General features: G+C 38.1%; 1 protein-coding gene across 22 annotated transcripts in view; it reads left to right on the top strand.

Annotated features, from left to right (window-relative positions):
* Positions 1-24,470, top strand: part of GPHN (gephyrin) — a 301,882-nt gene extending 277,412 nt beyond the window's left edge. For 13 of the 22 annotated variants that reach the window (XM_076344877.1, XM_076344875.1, XM_076344873.1 and 10 more), the window contains 6 exons: positions 13,781-13,868; positions 15,949-16,022; positions 18,748-18,812; positions 20,108-20,211; positions 21,416-21,512; positions 23,460-24,470. In XM_076344877.1, the coding sequence (XP_076200992.1) occupies positions 13,781-13,868; positions 15,949-16,022; positions 18,748-18,812; positions 20,108-20,211; positions 21,416-21,512; positions 23,460-23,593 (562 nt within the window). In that variant the 3' untranslated portion in view covers positions 23,594-24,470. Of the gene's footprint in view, positions 1-4,062; positions 4,135-13,780; positions 13,869-15,948; positions 16,023-18,747; positions 18,813-20,107; positions 20,212-21,415; positions 21,513-23,459 lie in introns of all 22 variants that reach the window. The other 9 variants (XM_076344866.1, XM_076344858.1, XM_076344863.1 and 6 more) reach the window with 1 other exon arrangement.
* The last annotated feature ends 247 nt before the right edge of the window (positions 24,471-24,717 follow it).

Here is a 24,717-nt window from a genome sequence, read left to right as displayed (position 1 = left end):
GACAGGTAAACCGATTAAAAATCACCCTTGCTATTTTGACAGCATTACTGTATGATATCCCTAAAATAAAGGCTTTGAAAGAGTCCCTTCATATTTTGGAAGGGATGCTAAGATCTTACTCAGGGATTTAGTCTGCTTGAATTTTATGTTTGCCATCCAAAAAGAGGTTTAAATCTTTTGTACTTGTGTGGGTTGCATGTAATTACCAGTATTATAATTCAGATGGAACATCTGGAGTAGAGGGATAAGAGCGGGGAAACTGCTCTAACTCCAAAATTTCTCATGCAATATCGACTTGACATATATCATCTTATGAGTTAGAATATGAGTTATAGGCAGAATTCAGCCACAGAATCCTAGCCTCTCCCTGCACCAGTTTAATGTCCAACTTAGGTACAATCAAATATACTGTGAACAGAATTAGTAGTAGTAGTAGTAGTATCATTTAACAAATGACTGCAAGAAAAGGCTTGTTAGAGAAAAGACTTTAAATCAAATGTCACAATATTAGTTGTTGCTAAAGTGACTTCAGTTCTAGATCTGCTCAAAGAATGATGGTGTTACAAAGTGTGATCATAGCCTAATGAATCCAGGGACACTGGGTATCGGTTTGAAGGTGATTCAGATATGGAGGTCCTCTCTTTCATTGTGCCCTGTCAAGAAGAATATTCCCCTTTTCAAGCAGAAATGTTTAATATCTGTCACAACTCTTGATAATCATTAAGGCAAACTTCAGATAAGTTGTCATATGTGACAAGTCATCTCATCTAATGCACATATTCAAAAAACACAAAGAAACATCTGAGCCAAAACAGAAGTGAAAAAAAGAACTTGTGAAACGGGGCAGTGCAAGTCCCAGGGGATCTTCTGTACCGGTAGGAAACTACATAGTGTGACAGGTAATAAAATTTCATGCTGTAGAGGTGACAGGTGCAAAGCTAATGCACAACAGTGTGTCATTCTCCTAATTGTCCTCAACACAAGCATGGACTTCTTCCTGAATTAGCATTTATAGAATCACAGCCCAGTAGTAGAACATGACACTAAAGAGCAAATAGTAGAGAGGACAGAATGCTGTAAAAATCCTCCTATATTTGAAAACAGAGGGAATTTGTAACTGTATTTGTTGGAGTGAAATAAAAACTACTGTAGTCTATTTTTGAGGCATATGTTAACATTTTTAAAAATACCTGGAGACATAAGTTCTGTTTCCAAAAGAACTTCAGCCTCTAGGAGCCAAAATAGCATTCACTTAAATGACTTTCAACCTCCTTAATATCTAGATCATACATAGGAATTTGGGTTCCCAAGTCACTGAGAAATTTTTGAGGACTGAATTTTTACTATTAATACCCTAGAAGAAAATAATTAAAACTAATAAAGGCAGTAGATACAGAAAGATCAAAGAAGTGGTGAATGTTGAAGATGGGTCACTGTGTCAGCGATACAAATCACTCAGAAAACCGGTTATTAGTGTATTATTAATACAGCCAAGTATGAATTGATATATATAGGACTAAAGAATGTAAGTAAAATTTACAGGATGGAGGATTATATCCTGAAAAGTAAAGATTTAGGAGAAGATTTGAGAATCATAGCAAGTAATCTGCTAAATACAAGTTCTAGCATATGTATAAAGAGCTAAGTCTCCTGTAGAAGTAGAAGGTTATTTTTGACTTTACCTTTGTATTCCCAGGACAAGAAGACAACAGTATATTGTACAGAACTCAGAGGAGAACCATTAAATTTTTTAAGTGGTTGAAAGATGGACCGTATACTCCAACAGTATCAGAACTCAGGCTGTTTAGTTCAACAAAGATATTCTTACAAGATGACTTGATTACATTCCAATAATACTGAGCCACATGGAGAAAAAACTTTGAATAAAGTTTCTATTTCAGCAGCAATGGCTAGATATTAAAGTTAGGCTAATTCAGACTGTAAATAAAGCATAATTTTAACAGTGAAAGTAATTGTGATTAGGAAACGATATCAAATGCTTTGATAGATACTCATTTCAATGCAAGATTGGATATTTATTTAAATGTTATCTACAGTTCAAACAGAAGCAAGTTCAGGGAGGTTCCCAGACTATATTAAATACCAAATCAGACAGAACTATCAAAATTATTTCTCCTGGTTGCAAATAATTTCTTAACTCTTACTTCAGAGAATTAAATTAATTTTCATGTTATACTAATGGACAATATGTAGTAGAAGCACAAACTCAGAAGACCAGTACCAGCAGAAATAACACAGCAACAGTGATCTATAAAGACAGAATGCCAGTCAGAGCTTTGGCTATTTTAATATGTGATGCTCAAATGAATTTGAAACTTTCTGGAAATTTCAACAAGATGCTTTTGATTTCCTTACCTCCATGTAATTCATTGTGTTGTTTAGAAACATCTGTAGTTTCAGTCTGCCTTCTTGGAGAAGAACATTGTGAGAGTGAGAGTACTCTTAGAGTTTAGCACCTTATTGGAAAAAGTTCTTGACTTTTGAGGCTGCTGTCTGTAATGTTGATGAGTAAACCAGAAGCTGGGATCACTTACGAAATCTGAAAGTCTTTTGTATGTCACTTCCTGACACAGTGACCCTATTTCGAGAAACAAAGACTGACTTTGTTCTCTGGCAATGAATAGAAGAACAATTGAGGGACTGAAGCCATTTTAGGAAATGGCTATCTTGGGAAAACTGTCAGAAAGAAATGGACATCTAAACTTACAACCTGAATAGTTTTAATATTTTTCCATGACTTCCAAACAACATTGGTACACATCTGATCTAACAGACCCTTTCTGTGATGACCTATGAGGAGGAACCAGGCATGGATTTACAAGGTGACAAAGAGGATTTTAGATTTCATGTTAGCAGTGTCCGTGTGCGTGCGTAACAGTATAACAATAGTGCAGGCGCACTGGCCCACTCTTCTCCTCACATTCCTCAGTCAGACAGGATCTGTGTGTGCCCAGAAGTGATCTTTGAAATGATAGACTGCAGCTGCTATGTGCAGGATCAACTGAGCCTGGACTGGGGACTGGGGAGAGAGCTTGACTTTGTGGTTAACAGTTCAGCCATCTGAAAAGAAGAAAGGGCTCAAGAGTTGTGCAGTGACGATTCATGACCTGGTCCATTTCAGTCTTGAACATCTTATTTAGTTTTTTTAAAAGAGACATTTATAAATCTTCATGTCAAATGAAGATTTTTTACATTTTACATTTAATTGTCCTACATTTAAAGTATAAAAACATAGATTTTGGCTTATTTCCTATTTCTGTTACAAAGGACACTATCTAAAAATTATTTCTTCCCAGTGAAACTGACTTGGAAGAAGTATATGTAAAAGGAAATGCTGTCTTCATAAAACAGGAATTCATAGCAAAACTTTAATTGTTTTAAATAAGGTCCTGATAGCAGTAACTTTTTCAGTTTTGGACATTTTTTCTAATCCTGCCTCTTGGAGCAGGGTAGCTGGGTATGAAGCTTCTCATGAATGAAGTGGCATCTTTATTGACTATGGAGATAAAAAATCAGGATAAATACAGCCCTTTCCCCCTTGTAGTCAAGAAGGTGACTTTTAATATGCCTTGAGACCCATTTCCTGTATAAGAAGCTAGAAGGTGTGAGTAAAAATGTTTCAGTGGGGCTCATCTCCAAATAGTTTCCCATTATCTGTGGTCCTCCTTCCAAAATGTCAAGGTGTTTAACACTTCATTTTGCTTTGTCTGGAAGTCAAGAGTAAAGAAGTTTCTCCACAGACTCTGCAAGGAAAGATGAACTACGTATTGTTGGCATGCCCAGTTGAGCCTAAATCCTTTCATAACTTCACTCTTCATCCTTGTGAGAAGCCTGTCCAAACTATAACAGAAAGGTGTTCCCGTGCACTCCCTTTCTCTCCCATTGGCAGGCCTTGCAGAGAGGAAGCATTTCCTATGATGATTTTGAATATTCAGAGCCACCAAGGGGGACACAGCTGGGCACGGAGCATCCCTTTCACCCCAGGAGCCTCTCTCCTTCCCTGGCTCTTTATTATACCCCTTCTGCTTCCTTTACCCTCAGGAAGCCAGACGTTTTTAAAGAAGAAGGGACACAGAGCTTCCAGAACACTGCGGAGACAGGCCTACCAGATTGGTGAGCACTGTTTTTAAAACACTTGGGACGTTGAGGCACATGCATGCTCACAGGCAGACTCGACTAGGTGTCTTGTCAGTGCAGAGCTTGGAGCACGGATTCTACCAATGGTTGCCATACAGAAGCAAACGGTGTTTTATTCTGTCCACTAAATAACACTGCCTTGTCAGCTAAGTTCTTATGCACCAGTGCACCGTAGACGCACATGGCTCCACAACGTTGATAAAGTTAAAATTCTGTAATACCAAGAATGTTTACATTACTTGTCAGGAGCAGCAAACATCTTCATCCACCAAGGCAATTTCCAACCTTTTAAAAATAGAGCAAATTAGGAAGAAACCTGCTTGAAGGTAGTAGTGGAGTACAACTCTAGGGAAGTCACTGTTATGACTCTTCAGTCATACCTGCATACTTGTTTTTCCATTACCACACTAATCATCTCTAAAGCAGGCTAACTGGAATGTTCATGAAATCTCTAAACTATCCACTACGCTTTTTTTCCAAAATACATGTACAATTATATACTAGGTCTTATTTAGGGGGATGGCTTAATCATATAGATTAATTTACAGAACTTACCTCCTATCACAGACAGGCCAAAGGGGCAGGAGTGATAACAGAGGGAGAGTAAACCATCTGTCATTTTCTCCATTAACAAACAGAAACATTAGTTTCTATAGTTTGATTCTTGTAGAAATTAAAAATAGGCAGAAAAGTAATGAAAAACCTATCGAAGGCTAGTACCTGAAAACTTCAGTCACGTGAGGATCCTCACTGAGGTTAATGGGCCTATTTTTATAACAAAAGGTTGGAGGATTGAGTTATGGCTTTACGTTCGCTTTGCATACTGGAAAAACAAGTTTCTGTACTCATTACTGAAACAATCTGCCATATCCTTAGCCTTCAAAAGACTTGTTCTTGTTTAGCAATTGGTTGTTCATGCTGAAGCCAGGTTGTCATAAATCTAGGTTTTCCTCATTAAATTGACTAAAGAGATCAACCCACTAGAATCTTATGCTATACTCTACACATCCCAAAAAACTTAACTGCAATTAGCTTACAAGAACCTGCAGTCTTTAAAACATTTTAGATGAATGTGAAGAACATGATATAGACTGTCTGCTTTATCAGGAATTGCTTAGAAGCTGGAATCTACCAGCAGGTGATCAGCTTGGAACACCTCGTACAAGTCAGTTCACATATCATTGCTAACAGCCTCAATCTAGAGGACACATTAAATGAGCCTTTGGGCTCTTCTAAGCAGTGCTGGGGCAAGCATCAACAAAAACCAGCCCCTAGAATAAAGCCTGGCTACCCAAAGCATGAAGCAAATAAGAAAATGCTTCTGCTCCGAGAGCCAGAGAAAATGCAATGGGCATTTTCTTACACTAAAAACATCTTTGTGCTTGAAGGAATATAGTCCAGTATTGTAGAGACAAATGAAGTTCTAGTTCCTTCCATTGACTAACAGCTGTCAAAAAATTGACTTGCTGGTCTCAAACAGGATAAGTTTCTCTTCCTGTTCCTTCTCTTCACTTATTTCTAATAAACTGTAGTTTACTCTTCTTGGAGAATTTGTATTATGTTTTAGTAAACAAAAATCGATGTCCTATTTCATTTGACATTTTCTAAAAAATAATTATTTGTTTTAAGACATAGCTGATGACAGGGAATTTTAAAAGGCCTTTTTATATTGTCTCTGACCTGCGGCTTTCAAGTCATTTTTCTTCTGGAGACAGACATTTTTCCAAGTGACTAAGTTATGATTCTGTAAAAGGTGGAGCTTTACAGAAAAAACCTTCATTTTGAGGCATTGCCTTTAGGGACTGCATTTCTACTGTTATGGAGACATCCATACTGTAGTTCAATAGCAGTTACACCAGTTTACGGGGAGATGAATTTACTTAAAATTCACTTAAAATTTTATTTAAAATTTACTCTTACTTAAAATTGAAGCTAAAGCAAAATGAAAAGATAAGAAATTCCATGATAACAATACCATGTCACCATGTGTCAGATTTTGTAATACTATTTGCTTTATATAAGCAACTGGCACTAATTACATCAATCATAATATTTTACTTTCAGTTATGTCAGTATAAGCCAATTCTCGTATTTCATGAGAGCTCTGAAAGAAATAACCTCAGAACCATGTTGACCCTTCAGACTCAGTGCGCTGTCATCTTTACTGATGAACAATGTTGTTGGCATTGATTATTGTATTGTGTGGTGTAATCTTCAGTCGTATTATTTCAACCCAGCTACAACTGTTGAATATCTTCCACTCCAAAAGTGAAAACTTTTCAGTGAATCCATATAGATTCACTTCCTTCATAAGAAGGAAGATAAAATAGAAGCTATTATCTTTACCGGTGAAATCCCATCCAACTTCTTGGAAAAACTAATGGATTTCTGGCAAGTATTGGGATAAGGTTCATTGTCCTCAGCCAGTAAAATAGCCAGGGATAATTTATTAATTAATGGAAACCAGCTGTTCTCAGGCTTCTTCTTACATTCAGTGGACACACACTAGCTTGGATTTAGAGTGAATAAAGTGCTCACGGGTTAGTACAATGGCACAGCACTTGAAGACAACTGTTATCAAAGCTTTGGTTCTGTTCTTTCAGCATTGATGAAAAAAATCACTACAATTCACAAGCAAATGCTTGCAGATGAATGTACAGACATGAATGCGATACAGGACCCAACCATCAACAACGTAATGCCTTCATGTAGGAATGTGCTCTGTAGTACATAAGCATCTGGCTTCTACAACATGGGACCTTTTCCTGTTGCGCTCCCACGGCTATCTCTTTTTCTGACCTCTCCGGTCTTTTGTCGTTCTGGCATATATATGAGTGGGAGTCTTCTGAAACAGTTCGTGAAAACAGTGGAGTAAAATATGATATCATCCAGATACAGAGAAAAAGTTGAAGGCGTTAGGCAGATCTCATGGTAACTTCAGCAAAGAGTTGAAGACCTCTAATCAAAGTCTCTTGGAGTTCATAAATGTAACATGAAAAAGAATGCTCTGCGAAATAGTGTTCTTATTTGCAGCAGCATCAATTAAAGGAGCAGCAAAAAGTAACAAAGACAGATTCTTTTGTGTTGCTATCAGATAGTCAAAACTTACATAGTCATGTTGAACAAGCCAAAAGCTACTGTAATTATTCCAGCTTTCCTCACAAGCTGGCCTATATTCTTAGGGAAAACATATTGCATCTGTTCAAAGTGATCCAGGGAAATACCACAGAAGGTAGAAGGAAGACACATTATGAGAACATGATGAAATACACTGGAGAATTTTGAAACAAATACAGTTTCAGAAGAGTGCCCATATGTTCCTACATACATCATCAAAATCAGATCTTCTTCTGCTTTAGAAAACCATACTAGTCAAAACACAGAATTCCTATTGCATTCAAATATTCATTCATTGAATTACATTCATTGAAATACATTCATCAAATTACATTCAATATTACATTCTACAGAAGTTGGGTTTTAGTTGGCTAAACCTAATATGGCATTTATTCACTATTCTGCATGCTGCAGATTACTGATATGCAAAATATTCCTCTTGGCCATGAGGTGAGAAGTGGGTGACAGACTTTGTCTTTATGCCTAGCTGCATTCGTCTATTCATTTTGAAATCTGTCACCTCAACTGAATGAGCACAAGAAGAAAAATGAGAGTTAATCATAAAGGATCAAATCCATATCCCATCTTTCCTCAAACAGAAATGTCATTGAGCTTGATGAGATCTCTGTCTGAGTACAATAAGTACAGTCTCTTGGTTTTTTGATTAAAGTTTTACTTTGATAAGTTCTTTGTTGTTTTGGAGGTGTTTCTTCTTTTTTTTCTGATGTAAAACTAGAAGCTTGATTGGGATCTTTGCATACAAGGGGAATTTCTAGCAGGTCCTTGTACCTTAGTTAAATCTTTTCTTCTTCTGGGAGATCTGTTTAGCAGAAAAGAGACTTCATAAGACACAAAACTAGCACAAACCACTGTTCCCAGCTTGTGTGGGCATGGCCAAAATGTGCGAAAATCAGGGTGCCTACAGACGGCACGTAGCCTTTTGAAGTTTACAGTCAATTGCTGTAGTTTAGAGGAGCAGCTGGTCTACTTTGGTCTTTAGTGTGATTGGTGTCAGATCACTGCTAGCACTTCAGTTTTCACTATGTGTCCAGGAATCTGTAGCTCCTCTGAATCTCTGAGGTGAATCATGTCTGAAGGGGTAATTATTTCAGCATATAACTGAAATGCTTGAGGTGCTTTCAAATAAAGTAAAACAGTAGGCAAGAAAGGTTACCCAGCTCTGCTTTTGTACTCACAATAGACACTTCTGCATGTGTCTGGTGCATTATGGTGCATGTATATCTTTCTGTATCTGTGTCCAATATATCTGTAAAGCACGCAGGTTTAAGGTGCTAACTGTGATGGTTTGCATGCACAAATTTTGCAAGTACAGGTTTCCAGAAGACCTGGGTTTATAAAAGCCTGGGCTGATGCATAGAAGAGTACAACAATCACAAGTGTTTCTGTTAGTCACCCAACAGTAATAGCTGTACATGGCAATGAACAACAAGGACTGGAAATGACTGTCAGGTAATGAGGTTAATTTGAATGAATGAGACTACTGTGGCAAAGAACTTGGTGGAAATGGTCCTGGAAATTACTAATGAACTATGGATTTTGTACTGTGACAATGGCTTGATAAGTCAGTCCTAACTAAACGTTCCAGTTCAATTTTACAGGAATCACTCATTTTACTGCAGAGTGGTAGGTGATGCAGATCACCATTTGTTGTTATTTGTTTTCTAAATTAAATTAGAAAACTGAGCAGTTTAATTGCATGTATCAAACTGCTGGTGTTAAGGGTTGTATCGCAGAAAAGGCTGACAGATTTTTTAATTAATGACAGTGAAGCACAACAATAGGATCAACAGAAGTGAATTAACAGACGTTGATTTCTATTTGAAAGAGAAAATTACACTGTAATTTAGGGTACTTCAAAATGGCACTTAAAACAGAATTATTTGGTCTTGACTGTACTGTAGCTATTTCTTTTGAGATAAAGGAAAAAATCTTCTACGTGGCTGATGTCTATTTTAATGAGGCTTACATCATTTCCTTGTTCAAGCTCTCAAGCGCCTGTGTATCTTTTCAGTTCAAAGACAGCTCAGTAATCAAGTGCTGCATAACAGTTTTCCACAAACTAGCTTCGATAATCAGAATTTTTCATTAATCCAGAAGGTTGTTCCTATTCTGGTATACTGCCATCCTGCAAGCCCTCTCTTCAAATTAATGAAATCAAGTGGCATGTCAACGGTTATGTCATGCATCTGCTTGCTGGATTCTGCGCATGCTGCTGCCACTATACAACAGCTACCCTCCGAGTAATTTCCAGATTGTACTGCCCATTCTGTTCCATAAAACTGAATAAAGAGGGTCAGGAAATTGAGGTAGTAAAGTAGATACTCTGTTTATCAGACTGGCAAAATTAGCAGAGACTATAAAGATATACTTAAAAGTACATGGACTCTTTATGCAAAGCATTATGTCTGCAGCTTCAAAAATGTATGTACAATACACATAATATTTGCGCAGACACAATCTGCTGTAGATGGGGATTTCTACTGTTGAGAGAAAGTTTGGATTTGTGCTTATTTACCTATATGAATAGTTTCATAAACTGTAATCCTTATAGAACAAATTTTCTTAGTTGCATTTACAGAAGATGCTGGGATGTGGTCTGAAACATACAGAGTGTATAATTTTTTTTATATCAATTGCAGCATGTTAGAAAAGCACACTCCCTTCCTGTGCACAGTGTCACTCTGACTTTGAAAGTCACCAAATGAAACAGAATAGTTTTGCCATCTGGAAATGAGACTTCCCATCAAAATCTACTTTACATTGATTAAGGTATTCACCATTATATTTGAGCACCTGTTACAGTTCTGTCCATGAAGGAAAAAAATCCAAGAATAGCACTTTCACAAGACATTTTAAAGGATTTATCATAGTAAATTAGACCATTAGTCTAGCTAATCCGGTATCCTGCCCCTAGTAATGGCCAGGGCTTCAGAATATAGCTTCTGATTTGTACCTGCTCAGACAGCGAGTTATTTCTCAGCTTCACAGTGATTTGTCACAGGCCTTTTAGAACAATCTTGTCCTGTTATGCTCAGATGCCAAAGTTATTTTGTCTATTCTTTCAGAAGTTAATAGTCTTCAGTTATTTATTCCCTTTCCATGTCAATCCAAAGGAGAAGCTGCTCATTGTTATACAACAAATGAAACGAGAAGCAGTATCTTGTTATCTGATTATATCAAATATGGGTTAATATGCAATTTGAATGATAACTCCCTGCATTAGATCTACTAAAGGCACGGAAAATGTTTGCTATGGTGTTGATTGAAGATTACAGCAGGTGACTCCTGTAAGGAATGTTTAGTGTTAATTGCAGAATCATGGAACTACCAGCCTCAAGTAGGATAGAAAGTTAGACAGACCTGAGTGACAAAAAGAAATGTGCCAAATATAGCAAAAAGAGAAAAGCCTTCTGCAAAGGCAAGGGAGGGAATTCTGTAAATGTCTCCTTTCTTCAGAATAAAAACCAAACTAGCATAATCATTCAGTTTATTACAATAAAATTTCTATCACATCTTTCATTTTGGAAGAATTCAATGCATTTTGCAACTACCTAAAGATGATATGCAGTGCTATTGGCTGGATAAAGTTTTTGTGGTAGAATTTTTAAATGTCCTGCATTATACAGATGGTAGAGAAAGGGATATATTATACAGGTCATTCTACTGGAAATGCTAAAAAAATGCACCAAGTCCAGTAATATTCAATTTTTTACATGACATGTAATAAAAAAACTGTATTATGAGCTACTCCAGTGGTATGCTACCCTCATAAACAAAGGTGTGAACTGAGTCCTCATCTGGTTTGAGTTTGGGCTTATTTTGGGTTTGGGGTTTTTTTTTTCCTTTGTTAAGTAATTTTATATATATACACACATATATATATTTGGTATGTAAGTAGGAGCACTGCCATTCTATTTAACAGCAGTTAAATATAGACTTGTTCGCTTTTTACTGTTCCTTCCATTATTCTCAAACCACAACCAAAAGCAAGCACACTTCATAATCCAGAATTAGGATGTCCCCAGACAGGTGGTCTTGCTGCCTATGAATAACTTTTAAATAATTAAGCAAGATAAAATGAAACAGCCTGGAGCAAGCTCCAGATAAGCTCCTTAGCTGCATCACAACCTAATGAGAAAAATATACTGAAAGCAGTCTTAGCCTAGTAGTAGTGGCATGAGTGTCTGAGTGTCATCGAGCTTCAGGAAGGCCTATATCGACCTGTGTAATGAATACATATTCCTTGCTGCTTTCCAATCTGCACCTTCATTGGCAAGGATTAAGGAATACTTAGATCTTGAGAGACTTCTCCTATTACAAACTCTATAATAATCTTAAGCAATATCTTATTACATACAAATTACTACTTAGACAATTAATATGAAACAGTTGGTTCTGAAGAAGACACTGACAGTAGCCAACAACAGACTTGCTTCTTTCCTCTTGTCTTCAACAACTAATGAAGACATGTGCTGGTTTTTGGATAAAATGATCCTGAGATGTCAGAAGGGGCAGCTGAGAAAATGCCTCTGTTTCCTAAAGAACAAAAAAGGAGATGGTTTTGCTTGAGTCCGTATGTTTTATTTTCTCCCAAAGAAAACAGAGTTCAGCCATTCATTACAGGCCATTTAGAGTACCCAAGATACCCAGTACCCTAAACAAAAGTCATGGAGGTATGCCACAATACCTGCAGCCACTCGTTCCTTTAAAAAAAAGGTAGTGTATAATTCTATCTGATTGATTACAGCCTACACTATGGCACCAACAATCTGCCCTTCTTTCTGCTGTAGTTTATTGCCTACCTCTTACAAAGCAATATGACCCTAAAGAGTGGATGTAACCCAACACAAGTAGAAAAGTTTTGCAGGATAACCACACTGTGATGCCAAAGAAGATGCTGCATCCGTCACTGGACGTGGTGGAGCAAGGGTTTTGAGTCTTTCTGCCTGTAAGGCGTAACCAGGGTGGAGGACACCTGTGGGGGCTCTGGTGAGAAGATGAGGAGTGTGCAGGGTTGCATGCACTTGATATCTCTAGTCAGTGAGGGAGCGCAGTTTTCTTGTGTCACATAAATTGTAGTGCACACAGCACCACGTAATGCTAACTGCTGCTTATATTTCACTAAACCGTGGGCAAAGACAGGATGCTCAGAGGAAAGGATTTTTCTTTCTGAGACCTTTTGAAACACACAGTTTCTGTTAGTCTCTAAAAGGTCAACCAGGACTTGCACAGTATTTCTAATTTTCCTGTTTCCAGTTCGAACCCCAAAATAATTGCAGTGACTCTATCTTTCAGTGAAATATAGCCAAAGTTCCTGAAGGATAGCCCACATGCCATTTGCAGCCTGCAAAGCCTTGATAACCCATAATGGCATTTTGTAATTGTAGTGTGGCATTTAACTGAGGTGCTGTATTCCAGGTAAAGTCCCTTATACAGTCACTAGCATTATTGCCCATTCGTTCAATTGCATTCTAAGAAGGAACAGACTCCCATGAAAAACTTTCAGGATCATTAAAGTACATACTGTTGAAGGAACATTACATATAGTTGTAGCAATCGGTCAGCTTCTGGTCAGTTCACAAAAGTTAAATGCAAAGTATGCTTTTAAAATACTGGAAATTCTTTTGGATTCCTTTGGTCTTGTGTAAGTTGTATTACCGAGTTTCTCCACTGCATGCCTTGAAGCTCTGTATTAGCATCAGTACTGCTATTGGATAGCTAATGCCCACTTCAAAATTTCCAGTTTAGATCTAAAAAAAAAAAAAAAGAAAAGAGTTAAGACACCAAAACTGAAATATACTCAGCTTCTATCCTTCACCTTCGCAATTATACTCTTTGTATAGAGGAACATCACAGCTCCCCTTACAGTTTCTCATGAAGGTAAATAGACACTTGAACAGGATGGATTGTGTTTTTTCAAGATGAAGTGGATGTACAGCTGGCTTTGCTCAGAGCCCTCTAATGAAGAAGATAAACAAAGGATTTACTCCCACTTTTCACTGATGGAAGTTTGAAGTGGAGCCTTATCCCCATTTTTGCACACATCAAATAAGCTAGACAGGTAGTACTGCAGCCAGCTTGGTGGCCAGTAATTTTCATGTGTCAGGTCCCTTTATATAGCCCTGTCAGTTCATGTAAATCATAATTTGTATTGCTACTTACTGTGCAAAATACATACTTTTAGACACTTGTGTTAGTCTTCTTCAGTCACAACCTAAAATATCCCACTGTTCCTGTTGCAAAGCTCTTAGACAGAAAGGTGCCAAACAGTGTGGTGTTCTCTTAATGAGATTGCAGTTCTTGACTTGAATAGAGCAGTGTGGAGTCTTAAGAAGGAAAAGATCTTACATTATCCTAGAGCTGTATCTCTTTCTTAATATACGTGTGTGTATATACATCTGTATGTGCGCACACAGACACTTATTTACGCTACAACTCATAATAGTTGCATGCCACTAATCTGCTTGCCTGTTCTTTTCTGTAGCCCAGATGATTTACTGAATGCACTGAATGAGGGTATCAGCCGTGCTGATGTGATCATTACATCAGGAGGTGTATCTATGGGGGAAAAGGTATGCTAAATTTAAGTATGACTTGCTACAATATATGTAAGAATTTCAAGCCAGAGTCTGTCGTCAGAGCTTCTACCTTTGTATTAATATTTATTAAAAAGGGATCTTAACTTTTTTGGAACACTTAAATGCAAATTAATTAAGAAAATAGTCTTCAATGCTATCCTCATTCCCTTTGTTCTTATTACTGTACTATAGTAGACATAGTACAACAGGGAAGATTTTAATTCTTGATGTGAGTGATTTGCAAATGTGTTTTTATTTAAGGAATGATTTATGTAGTTATGATGAGGAAGGTGCTTCGTTAATAGCACACGAAGGCAACAGACTTCTTTTTATTCTCAGAGCAGGTAAAATGTAGATAGAATAAAGCTACTTTGAAAGTACTTCGAAAAGCAACCTGAGTATATAAATAGCTCTTTCTTACTCAGCAGATCTGTTTCCTGAACATGCCAAAGCTATATCTGTTACAAAAATAGTTTTATCACATTTTGCACCTGATAGTCCTACAGAGGCAATACATACGAGACACAGTGAGCTGATATATTTGCCTTTTGAATCATTAACAGAATTGTTGATTGAGTTCCTGTTGGTAATCCCTGTGCCAAAACCATCAAAGAAAATAGGGATACACAGATGCTGGTGGGGCGTAGATGAACCTGCAGGACATTTATTAATCATGACTTATGCGAAGGAAAACTCAGATTACTTTTTGATCCCAGGCTGAATCTGTGAGTTTGGCAGGTAAAAGAAACATCTCTCCTTTTATAACTAACAGATACTAAAGACAGTCATTAGGAGATGGCAAACATGAGTGCTGTTTTTGTCACTTTTCTGAGTAGAAATCATATTGTTGGATACGTCATGAAAACGGATAACTAGTTAAACCAGTGCCAATTACTTTCAATCCCATTATTGTCCTCAGTATTCCTAGACAAATAACTAAGGACAAGTGCTGGTCTTTAAATTGGGAATGTGGCGACATAGTACCGACACAGGAACGCTAGGAAGTGACTGGACTGCTGAACGGTCTTACAGGCATTTATGCCTTCTGGCTACTTTCTCCCCAGTCTGAATTTGAGGCAACAGCATAAAGTCAATAGGCTCTATATTCCACTGATGGTTAGCCCTCTGCTACTGAGAGTTCAACAGTTTCAATGAAATAACTGTGAACATCCAAAAAGTAAATAGAAAGTAAAAACGGGGTTAATACAATCAATAATTGAGAATTCATGCCTGGCTGAAAAAAGTTGCTGCTTTCCAAGTATTTGAACACACACAAAAAAAAAAAAAAAAAGAGAGAGAAAGATGGGAAAACTGCAAGGGAGCTTCAGATTTACTGCTTCCAAAGTCTCTTTTCACAGATGACTGTTACGTCCTGTGTCTTTAATCTCACTAAACACAACAGACAGGATACTGCATCTTTGAGCACAGCAATTTGCAATAAAGACTAAACAAGTAATTGTTTGTTTTAATAACTGGATTGATTGTCTTTATGCAAAATCATTTAACTTGAACTAATGCACAAGCCACCCACAGTTTTTCCTTTCTAAGGACTGTTAAACCCAACCACTGTGAATTAGGCCATGTCCCCAAGAAATTACAATAATTACAGTATCCTGGAAAACTATGATTTCTACAGTACAAGTATTGATTTCAAAAGTACTAGGAGATCTCTAACTCTACTGCTAGATAACTTCCATGGCAAAAGTTAAATAACGTGATGATTTTAAGTATTTTGAACCATAAAGGCTTTTTTCCATCTTTGACATAGAGAATGTTTTAGTAGTAGGTATTTGTGGGGTCCTCTAAGATTCTGATGCTGCAGCTGACTTTTAAGTAAATATATTACTATGTCTTCATGGAGTCAGGTTTGGCACCTAAAATGAGTCTGTTCTTCACCTCTTCTTTTTGAAAATACTTTCTTTCAAATACTGGAAATTCCCCACTGGACTGTAGCACTTTCGGGATATGAAAAGTCTTTCATCTTCACTTGATATTAATTAATTGCTTTGAACGCTTAGATGATGTAAGCCACTTTGATGTTACTTAATCGATTTTCTTTTTTGAATTTAAACAGGACTATCTTAAACAGGTGCTGGATATTGATCTTCACGCACAGATTCACTTTGGCAGAGTTTTTATGAAACCAGGGTAAGAAATCTTTCTACTTAGGCAGCATAGATGGAGGCTATATTGGGCCAAATATCCTATAAAAGTGCCTCAGTAGATTTCAGTTTTCCAAATATACTATAAACCACATGGTAGATATATATGGGAACAGAAGCAAAATCAGTCCTATTCAGATCAGTCATCATCTTTATGGGTGAAATTAACTGGAACAGAGAGATTACTTTTTATCAGTAAGAGATATTTCTCTGATAACTGTTGCAAATCAGGTTTGGGGACTGGGGGGAAACCAGCATGCTATAAACATGGCCACAGTCTTCACTGTGATCACAGAGCTCAGATATTGACATTGTTATGAAATAACCGGGAAATATAAGGACATTTAACTGCTGGTTTGCTTAACGAGCATCTCATTTCACTTCAAAATTTGCATAAGTCATATTCCTACAAACAAGCAATTTCTTGAGAGAGGTGGAGTGACAGCTAATTTACAAAGTTTTATCTAATTGGCATATTGAGCGTAGTAATTTTAAAGTAAACACAATCTTTTATGTGTTTAGTTTGCCTCAGAAAACTGTTTCAGCATTGCTTTCCTTTGCTGTAGCACTGCTAATTAATGAGTCTGGAAGTGTGCTTTGTAGAGAAGATGAAAACTACATGTATTGAAAATAGACAGTTCCCTTTCACAGTACAGTAGCAGAAAGATGTCTACAGCTCTGCCTCACTAACCATGGAGTGCAGTTTGTTTGCAAGCTAGGTTGGCACGGTCCAGTAACACAAGGCCAAGTGCAGCTTTCGGGAACGATTCCCTCTAGCCCGTAAGTGTTGCCAGGGAGCAGAACAGAAAGTGAGTGTTTGCTGTGAAAACAAATACTTTTACTGTCTCTGCATACAATCCAGCAAAGAACTGCATGTGGGTTTGGAGCTTGTGCTGCTACTACCACCACCTCCCTTCCATAAAAGGAACAAGTGAGCTGAAAGCACGTTTCTTCCCATGCTGGATGTAGCCCAGGAGTGGAAATTGCTCGCTGCTTCTGTCATACTGCTACAACTGATGTGGGGAAGTCCCAAAAGCGGGATCTGTACTCCAGCCTCCGCTGCTGACAAGAATGGATAACCTGATTTAGAGAATTCAGAATATTAAATTCTGGTTCTGCCTTATCTGAAAGCGAACGTAATTCTTTCTTCTAGTGATCCCTCTGTAGACTTGTAGCAATAAACTTTTAATAACTAGCCAGAAAAGCTTTAAGAAATGTTCTTTTCCCCAAACATCCATTTTCATTTTATGCCATAAGAAAGATATTTCTTACTGCTACCAAAGCATTTGGTCATGTAATCTTACTGAGAATGTAAGCACTCTCATTTTCATTGGCTGTAGTGCAATAGCAAATACTGTGTCTTAGTTTTTTATAAATTCTGTCTTAAAAGGCCTTAGACATGAATTGTGATTGCTATGTTGGGAAAAATTCCCTTGGGTAAGTTCCAGGAGCGAAGCCAGAATTTGCATTGTATGCCTGTATTTTGATGCTACATGACTGCAGAGTGATGCCTGGGATTTACCATTCCTCCACTTGACCTGAAAGTTGCTGAGCTATTGTAAGGTTGTATCTTGTCTAGCAACATCGCCAGAAGAAAGTACTGGAAGACTTTACCAATGATGGTGTTGAAATCTCATATGAAAATTCAGAGTTTCCAGTAAAAGTGAATTAGCAATTAGATTTTTTGCACCTCAGTTTGTACGCTGGTTATAAGATTTGGAGGTCTGGCAAATAGTTCCCATTATGTTAGAGACATTTTAAAACAGAAACTTCGAACACCAACTTCCCCTGGTAAAATAGGATATCGATTAGTCCTAGCAGATAGAAAACTAGGTAGTAATGATCAAAATGTGGCAAATCTCCAAAGTTGCTGCTGGTCAGCAACTCTCATCTGCTGACCAGGTGATAGTTGTTAGCTTAAGATGAAGCCAAAGAACTCAGCCTAATTATTTCTCCTATAAAGTATAATTTCTAATGTTTAAAAGGATGATATTAACATAGGTACATAGAAAACTTTTTTTAATGGATGAGTCCCTTTTCTTTGCCAGCCACATTCTTGAGCCATCACACTACTGTCCTATTTGTGTAACTGTAATAGCCCTGATAGCCCTGATAACAAGTCACTAAAGATCACTCAGGAGCAGCTCTAAAAGGTAGAGAGCGCTCTTTGCTGATAGACCTAGGTCCTACCTGACTGCAGCTCTGCCTGTGTATCTGAATTTGTTTATCTGCAGACTAGCTAGCATTTGCTGCTCTGAAATACTGCTCCGTTGTCACTACTGCTGTAGACAATGGAGTAAGGGAAATGAGAGTTACTAATGTTACAAAAAATTTGGAGAGCCTTATATGAAAAACAAATAGAGCTCTGTAACTGCATAATTTCAGTATTACTTCTTTGTTAATTGGCTTCTAGCATGAAGACAGGATTTAGATTTTTGATTACTACTTCATCTGCTCTTAGATGTTTCCTCACCAGAAGCAAAAGAGTCTACTTAAAACTTCATAGCTGAATACCAAGAAAAACTAATTGTTCTGTCATCACAAAGAGAGGATTATACCCCCAGTATGGAATAAGCAGCAGGTGCTAACGAACTGCGGAGAGAGAGAGATATCCTGTTTTGTTTTCTTTCCCAAATGTTTTAAATAATAATAACATAATAATGTTCAGTCAAAGTCTAGTGCTGATATTAAATAGCTTTCCTTTTCCATAGCCTGCCAACAACTTTTGCAACTCTGGATATTGACGGCGTAAGAAAAATAATCTTTGCGCTCCCAGGTAAGACGTTTTGTGGATTACTTCTGTTGCTGTGCATAGATGACAGACATGAAACAGAATAGTGACCTTTCACAGCACCTATGCCTGGTGTTGGCATCCCTAAGGAAGGTACATGTAAGGTTTTCCCAGAAATTGCCAGAAGAGACGGACTTACAGGGGTATACTAAGGAGTTCGTTCTTGTTCCTGTCCTTAGAATTTGCCAGTGCACAGGCCTTACGATTTCTTCCATCCAACAATTTCGTTGGGTTTTGTAAGTGGTACTATACAGGGGTGTTTTTTTCCTACAGCTCCCTCCACCTTCACAGTAAATATTCTGTGCATGTAAGTCAGTGCATCCACTCTGAAGTATTGAAAATGGAGACAAAAACGAGGGAGTGCCAAGGAACATGTCACATATTTTTTTTATCATGCTCGTACTGTGGAACCAAAAGAGGGCAGCATCGCTTCACCTCCTGCGTGCTGCGTCGCCTTGGGAAATCGCCGCGTTCCGAATAAACATTTCCTTAGGGATCTGGCTACAAAACTCTATCCTCCTAAATCAGGAGGAATTTATTTTATTCTTATTGCTCTGGCTTCGCATGGATTTCTGACTACCCAAGGAATCCTGTTCTTGATAAGCTGGTGGTTTTCAGAGGTATCTCTAGTGCTTTTTCTCTCTCCTGTTTTAGTTGCTGCAGTACATTTTCTTCCAGGGGAGAGATCAATGGAGCATCTGTCTGATCGTAGTATTTATTTTAGAACTGTCATCTAGGGAAGTCCAGATGTGTGAGACAAATGGTGTTTGACAGATGTTGGTCATACACCTCTCTTGTGAGTCAACAGAAAACATATAAATCAGTAGAATTCTCCTCAGATTTGTACTAAAGCATTTTGCCACTCTGTTAGGGAATTGAAAGTTATTTTTCCATGGGTCTTGGAAACCTTAATCATGAATCAAGAGCCCTATCAGCTAGGACCTATACCTGTGCACAATAAACCCTGCCTCGTCCCCAGACAAATCTAGGCGTAAGACAAAAGGCAATGGAGGAACAGAGGTAAATGGTGGGGCCCGAGGAACATGGGGCAGTTCTGGTCAGAGCGGGATTTCAGCACACCATCAGCCAGAGCGTGTAGCTTTCAACAGGTGTACTTGCCACATGCCACTCCAGTCTTGAATGAAACGTTTCCTGTACATAGAATAAAAAGCTCTTCAGAGTCCTTTAGAGTGCAATTGCTATAAAAAGATGAGATCGCTTTCAGCATTTCACAGAGTAAGTCAAGAGGGAGTCACCACCAACTGTTCCTTGTCCTACAGGCAACCCTGTGTCAGCTGTTGTCACCTGCAACCTCTTTGTTGTTCCCGCACTGAGGAAAATGCAGGGTATCCTGGATCCTCGGCCCACCATCATCAAAGCCAGGGTAAGAATCCTGTCCTCTATTTAAAAATTCTCTCAAGATGTTGAAGCACAGCTCTTTGAGCTTTGAAAGGCTGTCTTGTTTGGGGAATCTGAGCCCTAGACTAATGCTGGCAAGTTGAAGGAAGTTCACACAAAACAGAGGTACATTCTCAATCTCTGTTAATGGTAATATTCAGTCCCATAATTTCTAAGAGTTAGATGGCCATCTAATGGAGCAAGATACACAGATGCAGAGGCAGCCAGTTGCCAGTCAGGCAGGAAGGACGCTTTCCTGTTTAAAAAAAACATTTGTTTTAACCTGTGGTAAAAAATGCAGAGTAATCTGGGAATACCTAAAGGGTTGGATAGTTCTGTTTTAGCAATAGAAAATAAAAACTTGAAAGCCTTTCTGTTCTTGAGTTATTTATATAAGTAACCCAGATGACCCCCACCCTAAGCAATGTAAATCCCTTAAACTAGTCATTTCACTCTTATAAGAAATCATTAATATTGTACCTGTTTAATATAGATTCAAGGCGTGTTATTATAACTTATTATTCTTCTATTTTTGATTCAAATAAAGTACCAAGGACCACATTACCTTTTATAGTTTTCCTAGTGTTCTTGGCTATGCACTTTTCTCTTACTGCTTATCCTGTGTCTCTCTTTCACACTTCCTCAGGCATCCAGATTTTTCTTTCTCTCACAGCTAAAATATTCTAAAACAGAGAGCAATTTGTAGTGACCCTCACTTTTGCATGAATTTTCCAATGTGTTCCATTAAATTCCATTGTGAGCCATCCCCTGTATGTCTTTTCATTTCAAAGATTGGCCATTTCCCTTTTGTCAGAGCGAGCAGGATTTTGAATGCGAATAAAATTTTTATCTTTATGCAGTGTAATCCAGAGACCAGAAATGATAAAGCTTTTTTCCAGAGAGATACTATCTTTAAACTCCCAATAAAGGAACAGCTTTGGAATATTCCACTTAATGCATATAGACTCTATCATACACTTTAATATTATAATAGCACAGTTGTATTTCCCTTAAATACTGCAGCCTCTACCTTCTACAGCTTTTGATCTTGCACTAGACACCATCTGACCTCAAAATGCAAGTTTTTAAAGAGACTGTTTTTAAGGACAAACAATTGAGCAGACGATTCCGTTATCTTAGACAGTGCAATCTGAATGCATGACATTTTCATCCTTTCTTTGCTTCTACAGTTGTCATGTGACGTAAAATTGGACCCCCGCCCAGAATATCATCGGTGCATACTGACTTGGCATCACCAAGAACCACTACCTTGGGCACAGAGTACAGGTTAGTGCCCAGCCACACAGACTGACAGACACACTCACACAGGTCCTTGCCTTCCTACATATACGTCTAAAAACAACCAAGCGTGTGCACATGTTTTTCCATATAACCTTCCTTATGGAGACTGATTTGCTGACATACTTGTGCACATGCATACATGTACATGAGTATAAAATTCAGTCATATGACTTACCAACTTAACCATTAAAACTTCCTTCATCTGAATAACCTGCCTTTACACACACACACAATACACCTGTATGCTTGCATATGTGCACACGTTCCTTTTTATAAACATCCACCCATGCTTAGTTGCACTCACAGGCACATTTGCTTACTTTTGCTCTTGTGCATGTACTAAACAAACACAAGTTGGTAGGAACAATACAAATAAAAGAAGCGTGATTCTAGCTGAACTGGAAAAGTAGAAGAGATAGCAGAGGCTGTTACATGTTCTCTTAAAGCAGACTAAGACTTTTATTAGTCATGTTTGCCACCTAGGGATACTTCTGCATACTCAGCTCCAGTTGAGGTAAATACTGTATCTGAATACTTTTTTAGCTGTATACTGCTAGAAGACTGACTGCCAGTTTCTCAAGAGATTCAGGTCCTTAAACAACTAGTTGTCTTTTTGCTACATCCAAATTGTTCAATACAAAGCACTATATATAAGTCTCCACAGGGAAAACTTTAGCTCAAATGCATCTTACTGTTTACTCAGAGAAAGTTCTTACCATTGACTCCCAAGATCACACAGCTTCTGACATGCTTCCAGGTGTAAGTCAAGGTATTACTTGCAACTATAACGCTGTATTTGGTTTAACTCTGTTTTTCTGTGCACCGCTTCTTTCCTTACGCAAGCAGACTGTCTGGAATGATTTCTCTGTCAATCTGGAAGTTTGAAAACCAAGAAACTAAAGGGCATGACTTTTTATTGCATTTTCATTTTTTGTCAGTATTACCAATATGATACTGTTTATCTTCAGGCCATGTTGTGAAGCTCAGTGTCCCAAAGAAACCCATTCCTTTGAGGTGGTATATGTTACGGATTTACACAGCCGGCTGCCATAACAGGGTCCGGCCCTAGGATCCTGCTGAAAAATGTAAAGTCCGAGTGAAGGTTTCCAATTCTTCTTTTATTAGTTCTCAGGTTACAGCCCGAGCTGGGTGCCTCTGGAGAGGGACCCCTACCCCAGATCGCGCCCTCCAATTATACCCGTACCACCCAGCACCCGATCCCCAAATCCAATCACTTAATTCTGGTCGGTGGTCTCTTGATTTCTTACTGGTTTTCTTTGTCGCTGGGCTGGCCTTCTTCTGAAGTTACCTCATTCTCTTGGAATTGTTTCCTTGGTCCTTCTTCATTCTGCTCACATCTGCCAGATTCAGCTAGTTCTGTGTTAGCAGCATTAGTTTTATCGAAAAGTTTATTCTCTGTCAGCTCTTGCGGCCTAAGGCTTCAACTACTTTAGCTACTAGTGCTAAGCTACTAATGCTAAACGAGACTATTCAGAGAGAAGAATACAGTTAATCAAACTTATTCTATAACAGGATATTAAAAAGATTCTAGACTGTGCTGGTTTTAGTCTTTGTACAATCAGAATTAGGTATGCAAATTGAAAAATAAAGTAATTTTGATAGGATTAGAAATTCCAACAGAACAGCAATTTACTGTGACAAGATATGAGGTACAGATAATGTGGAAGGCTGCGTAGGGAAGCAATCAGCAGGGGGAATGAGAGTTTTGAGAGCCAGAGCGATGAGAGGCTGACGAATTCTCTACAGAGTTCTCTGTTTCCATCCACCTTGGAACAGGGAGATCCCAGCTCTGTGAATCAGTTAGCAACATGGACATCTTCGTAAGAACAGCTCTTGTTTCCCACGTGGTGTGTTGCAGCATTCGAAACTAACTGAAAACTTAACTGAAATTTTTCTCTCGCTCTCCTGTAGGGAATCAGATGAGCAGTCGTCTGATGAGTATGCGCAGTGCCAATGGACTGTTGATGCTACCTCCAAAGACAGAGCAGTATGTGGAGCTTCACAAGGGGGAGGTGGTGGATGTCATGGTCATTGGAAGGCTATGATGTCACCAGCAAGAGCGAAGCTTTGATGCATGTCCACATATCATTGACTGTATCCTGTAATATGCAACGGCACAGCTAGTTTTTCTGATTTGGATAAAAGTTGATCAGTATAGTCAACATCTTGAATTATATTTCAAATGGAATTTAAATAAATACCTTTTAAAAAAAACTTTAAAACAAATCTTAACAAAGAAATTTATTCTGATTATATCAAAGCAACTTTTTCCTTTCCTTGCAATTGCTTTGTGTGTTCAATGCTAGTTCTAATAGCGGTAGCTTTTAGTAGACAGCAGTAGGTGCCTGCAGAACTTGTGTTTTTTCTCATCTTTAAGATACAACTACTTATGCTCTTAAAACAAGGCTGTCTGCTTATTTATACTAGCGTAGACAACACTTGGATTTCCCTTATTAGTATGCTTCATAACCGCTTCACAGAGAGCTTCTGCTTGTTCTTTATCTTGTATCTCGTGTTGATGTGCACAGTGCCAAAAGCAGAGTGGCTGCACTGGGAACCCAATGAAGCCCCGAGGTTTTCTCACCTCGCTGCGCATTCAGGGATCTCTCTTGTCCCGGCAGCCACCCAGCTCAGTACTCTTGGGCAGTAACTGGATACCTTTTATTTCAACAAACAAAAAAATTGCTTCCTTAAGTGCTGACAGCCTTTTTAACCAATACATTTAAAAATGTACAGAACTAAAAACTAAAAAAAATCAAAGACTGATCTTGTACAGATATTAGTGTTACCAGCATTCGTGTGGAAATTAAATGAGCAAAGAAATAAAACTAATGTTAAACAACTCTGTACCATAACATTTTCTGTAATGATATTGAAACTTAAATGAATAAAAAAAATCCTCAATCATTATTTAAAATTTCACCTGTTTAGCCTTGTTGTTTGAACCAAAAAAACAGTGGTTTAAGAGGGTATTTGGGGTGGGGGAAGAGGACAGGAAGGAAGGGAAAATAGTATATGGAATCTACTTCCCTCATGTACAGTATCACGAGTAAACTGAAAATACAGAGTGAGCTCTCTCACTCATCTCCCAAGGGACAAAATGGAAGCAGCATTTGGGGGGTTTTACAATTGGACTGGTCAAAGCTGGCGAATACTTTTTGTTCCCGTC

Source organism: Aptenodytes patagonicus, chromosome 7, assembly GCF_965638725.1.
Source record: "Aptenodytes patagonicus chromosome 7, bAptPat1.pri.cur, whole genome shotgun sequence".
Classification (NCBI taxonomy): Eukaryota; Metazoa; Chordata; class Aves; order Sphenisciformes; family Spheniscidae; genus Aptenodytes; species Aptenodytes patagonicus.
This window is presented reverse-complemented; position numbering and strand designations above follow the sequence as displayed.